The sequence below is a fragment of the Anneissia japonica genome, unplaced genomic scaffold (assembly GCF_011630105.1).
Source record: "Anneissia japonica isolate Jap-2015-1 unplaced genomic scaffold, ASM1163010v1 scaffold287931_len176634_cov123, whole genome shotgun sequence".
NCBI classification, from domain to species: Eukaryota; Metazoa; Echinodermata; class Crinoidea; order Comatulida; family Comatulidae; genus Anneissia; species Anneissia japonica.
Window position 1 is genome coordinate 171480 of NW_022706238.1, and position 5449 is coordinate 176928.

The 5449-nt window shown below is 36.8% G+C and overlaps 1 protein-coding gene across 1 annotated transcript in view; it reads right to left on the reverse strand.

Moving 5' to 3' along the window:
• Positions 1–5440, reverse strand: part of LOC117106075 (otolin-1-like) — a gene marked incomplete at its 5' end in the record, with an annotated part of 7443 nt that extends 2003 nt beyond the window's left edge. Inside the window, 7 exons of the mRNA XM_033247411.1 lie at positions 170–223; positions 622–720; positions 1397–1441; positions 3851–3904; positions 4265–4291; positions 4920–4982; positions 5378–5440. Of these exons, the coding sequence (XP_033103302.1) occupies positions 170–223; positions 622–720; positions 1397–1441; positions 3851–3904; positions 4265–4291; positions 4920–4982; positions 5378–5440 (405 nt within the window). The remainder of the gene's footprint in view (positions 1–169; positions 224–621; positions 721–1396; positions 1442–3850; positions 3905–4264; positions 4292–4919; positions 4983–5377) is intronic.
• Between the last annotated feature and the right edge of the window lie 9 nt (positions 5441–5449).

Genomic DNA, 5449 nt, shown 5'->3' on the forward strand with positions numbered 1-5449 from the left:
GACATTGCAGCGTTCGTAAAATGTTTGTCACTGGTGCCAGGCGCCCCCCCCCCCTAGTATAAAATGTGGGTGGGCCAATGGCTCCCTGCCCCCGCCCCCAGCTTCCGCCGCCGTTGGCAGTCGTACCACCGTCGTACGACGCATTGAGTTCCCGGATTTAGACACTCACCTTTGATTCCTTGAACACCCGGAGAACCTTGTTCTCCCTTTTCACCAAGTTCACCTTGAAATTAATAGATTTGTTAATTGAATGTCATTAACGAACGTTTGCTTGCGTTTTCAGTGATAATGACGTCATATTTATATTAACTTTTGTTTAATCGTTATAATTTTACAATAAGTACCAGTTGTCAAGATGTGTTAATCAAATTAAACAACTGACCAATCAGAACAAAGCACGGTATACGCACTTGTTTCACAAACACAAGTTGTTACATTCGATACGCTGTCATTTTATTGGACCTCAGCAACAATATTCAAGGGGTGAGGCATAGGAGAGATATATTCTGTCTCTTATACACATCTAGATGTGTATAAGAGACAGGTTTCCCTTAGCGCCAATGGCACCATTGACACCCCGGCTTCCCTGGGACCCCTTGGCTCCTTTAGCACCAGTGATACCTGGTGATCCAGTATCTCCTTTACTCCCTCGAGACCCCATGTCACCCTTTTGTCCGACAGGACCGCGAGGTCCAAGATGTCCTTTTTCGCCAATGCTACCTGCCGAAGTAATATTCTCATTTTAATAATTTAAGAAAATGTCAAATGAATGATAAGCACCAAAAATATACAGTAATATATAAACTTTTTGTATATTTAAATAATGTGAAACAAATGACAATAACTACGACGGCGACGATGGGCAATGACGATGATTACGACGATGACGTTAATGACACAACGAATACGTGATGATAATAAGTAATATAAAAATAACAAGAATAACCAAATTTACAAGAATAACAGAAACAATAACAAAAATGCTATTAATAATAATATTGCAAATTTAATTTGCGCACATAAAAATGATAGTATATGAAGGCTATTAACTGCAGGAGTAGAGTCTTATTAATGATGGCCTATATAAACAAAACAATAATTGCAAAAAATGGACAAACATGGAGGAACATTTTATAGCAATTATTTATTCGATATTGAATGATATTTAACTAACAATCTTGATATATCCCGCTTAATGTACGTGCCTGTATTAGACACTTAATCACAATTTTCAGTTATAGTAATGATGTGCATATAAATATAGTCATGATGTGCCCATATATAGTCTAGATTGTGCATATATGATCATGATGTGATGTTACCATAGCCATGTTTAGGCATCCCACAAGTTTTTGTAAAATACAATTTGACAGTCTGGGCTTAACATACGACTCACCCTTTTCGCCTTTCAGTCCTCTATTACCTGGAGGGCCTTGAACGCCTGTCAAAGGTAAACATACATGTGTAAAGTAAATGTAGGCCTTAAATTGTGTATGGTTGTTGTTGAAATCATCAAGGAGGTGTTCTCAATTATAGCAGGGAACATATCATTGTTCCCTGATTATAGTGACGATCGAAATAGATTCTACACATAATATGTTTCACTTAACACGTGTACCTATAGGTGTTTATTTAAAGTATTTAACAACTTATATTTATTTTAGAATTGGCATAGTTAGTAATTGTGTTAGTACATGATTATATCTATTATAGGCTTTATACTTGTCCAGCTCAAAATTAGTGCGACTCCTCGGGATTTTTTTATTTTGTGGTGTAAGCGGTCCGCCAACTATCTTTGGCTAGAAAACATCTTGATTTTACAGTCCGTCAGCGATCATGTATAAAAAATAATATTAAAACTGAACATAAAGCGGTATAAAGACAGTGATTGAAGGTTATTGGAAGCACGCTGGAAACATCGAAATTTGGTTGCGGCTCTCTCAGTGTTAAATCCAAAATTTTGTTTTTAAATGTTGCTCCAATGATGCATTATAATTATGAAAATAATTACTATTATTTTATTATCATTATTATTTTATTATATAATAATTTGATTCATATCAAGGATTTTTATTTATATTAGTTTTATTACATTCCTTATTAATGGTATTTTATGTATATATAATTCAACTTCTAATATCTAGATTGCATTTATTAATAGTCCATGTACTTTCAGAGTTGTCATTGATTTTGCAAAAAAAAAAAAACAAAATCAAAAACAAAAAACAATTAAATAAATTAAAATAAATAATAATTTGCCTATCCAAATAACGCTATTTTGATTGCCAATCCCTAATTTAGTGGTCTAAAAGCACATTTTAGGACCAAATTAAGCCATAAAAACTTGCCCCATGAACCCCCTAACAATATTTTGTTTAATTCCAGCCGTCGACCAAGGCTTCGTCGTCGCCTTGGTTCGGACCCCTCCGTTGGACACGTCGGACCCCTTGTTGGCAAATTTCTGGGGCCATCGCTGCCTCTGACCCAATTTTATACCCATCCTGTCCTAAAACCTCTCCACTAGGTGAATCAGCGTCGGTTGGCTTCCTGAGATCTGGTTGGTTGCGCATTTTGGTTGCGCATTTTCTTCGCTTATCAACAACTCCGATATAAATGTGAACGCGAATGCGCATAAGCCGACGTTTTCGATTCGCGCGAATAAATTGAATTCGCCTAGTGGAAAACAGGCTTAAGGCGATTCTATGGAGAACGTCACGCCACGACGTGTGCCCATCGAATCGTTTTTAATGACGATGCGTTCAGACTGCCACCGACATCAGCAGACGGCGTGGCGTCGTCTATCGCTCACACATATGAGCAGTCGTCAACGGCGGCGGAACGTTTTTGAACGTGGGGGGGGGGGTATTTAATAAGGTTGAGTATGCGAGCGAAGCGAGCATCTAGGCTGGGGGCAAGAGGGCCGCCAAGGGTCCCCGGTGGTGGTCCTGGGGGGCGCAGCCTCCAGGAAGCTACGGATATTTTACGAAGTTTGGTGAATTTTATAAGTTATTTTATAGGCATTAAGCTACTGTAATATGATTTCATATTTGTTGTAATTTCCAGTGGCGGATCCAGGAATTCGAAATAGAAGGGCCCAGAGAGGACAGATAGAAGATCAAAAATTTGTGATTATGGCACCTCTAGATGGCCGGAAATTGCACTTCCAGACATAAAATTTGAATATAATTATCTTTATATCTCCATTTTTTTATTGAACAATTTAGGAGGGCGAGGGCGGGTCGTCTGGGTCCCCTTGAATCCGCCACTGGGTACTTTCAGCAGATGGAGAATCTATACCACATCAGCCCCACCATGGTTGGGCTGAGGCAAGAACATTTGTGATTATGGCACCTCTAGATGGCTGGAAATTACACTCTTAGACTTAAAATTTGAATATAATTTTCCTTATAATCTCCATTAAAAAAAAAGAACAATTTAGCCTCCTTTTCCCCCGATGGATAAAAATTACCCTTCTATTTAAGCTAAGCTCGGAAATCAGTTACACTTTAAACTATACATCTCGTTAGAAAATGAAAACAAAAATCTATATTTTATAATGATAATAATAGGTCAACTTATAAGACACAAAAAAACAAGGTGTATAAAGCACCAAATAATAATAATAATAATAATAATAATAATAATAAATAAACAATAACAATAATAATAAATAATCCTAATGACATTGCAGCGTTCGTAAAATGTTTGTCACTGGTGCCAGGCGCCCCCCCCCCCTAGTATAAAATGTGGGTGGGCCAATGGCTCCCTGCCCCCGCCCCCAGCTTCCGCCGCCGTTGGCAGTCGTACCACCGTCGTACGACGCATTGAGTTCCCGGATTTAGACACTCACCTTTGATTCCTTGAACACCCGGAGAACCTTGTTCTCCCTTTTCACCAAGTTCACCTTGAAATTAATAGATTTGTTAATTGAATGTCATTAACGAACGTTTGCTTGCGTTTTCAGTGATAATGACGTCATAGTTATATTAACTTTTGTTTAATCGTTATAATTTTACAATAAGTACCAGTTGTCAAGATGTGTTAATCAAATTAAACAACTGACCAATCAGAACAAAGCACGGTATACGCACTTGTTTCACAAACACAAGTTGTTACATTCGATACGCTGTCATTTTATTGGACCTCAGCAACAATATTCAAGGGGTGAGGCATAGGAGAGATATATTTTTTTTCTTTTCACAGTACAATATAATTTATAAACAGTAATGCACATCTGAAAGATTAGCGCAGATAATGTAGTTACCTGACAATCCCATAATTCCCCGGCTACCTGTAAGGAGAATAAACATCATAGGGTTGTGTATATGAACAGCGCGATTAATATACTGTATTAAAAATTTCGGTCACATAAAAATAATAGTAATGTATATTAGAAATATTAATAGGCCTACAAATGAAAATGATAATGGTACAGTAATATTACAGTAATAATAATAATTATAATAATAATGATAATGATGATAATGATGTTGATGATAATAATAATAATAATAAAAGTAATAACAATAATATTCGGGATATTTCGCAAACGATAATGAATACGGTTACCTAATTATTATTAAGCAGTTTTCACCGCACGACCTTAACCTTAACTTTAACGTTAGTTCCCAACATGCAGCGCGATAGCTCCGTCCATTTTTGTAAAGAAATCGAAATACGCATGCGCACCCGTAACTAACGTACGTCGAGCACGTAAAATCCTGAAATTAACGTACTCCGCAACGCAAGATGAATAAATTATGACGTCAACGTCATCCGTTAAAGTTAAGGTTAACGTCGTGCATCGAAAACTCCCTATTAACTACAATAATACACTAATATATGTTTAACAGCAGGATTTTCAAATTATAGTATGAACTTTACACACCTTCGTGTATATCGGAAAAATTATAGATTACCTTTTTCCCCCTTGCTTCCTGGAAATCCATGTTCACCGTTTAATCCGGTTATACCTGGTACACCTATAAGGTGAATATAATTATTATTTCATTTTGAGTTCCTATCTTATGTAGACGAGCTTTCACATAATTTAATTCACAAGAGATGATGCCATACTTGTACATTATTCATCATCATCTCCATCCCATCTTCATACTTACAATCTTCAAAATCATTGTCATTATCATCAATATTTAAATCATTATATATAGTAATTTTTTATTGTTATTGTCATCATTATCATCAACACCACTATTTCGAAATCAGCATCATATTTTCCAATTACAATCACCATCACGAACAAATCGATGTGTCGTATACTAATGTTTAACCTTTCGTCATTCGTCTTCCTCTTCCTCGTTACTATCATTATCATCTTATCGATGTTCTAATCCCCATCAACAGTATTTTCCCTCACCTGGAACTGCTGGGACTGGTTTGTATCCTTTCTCGCCTTTCAAACCTGGCAGACCCCGAGGACCTGAAACAC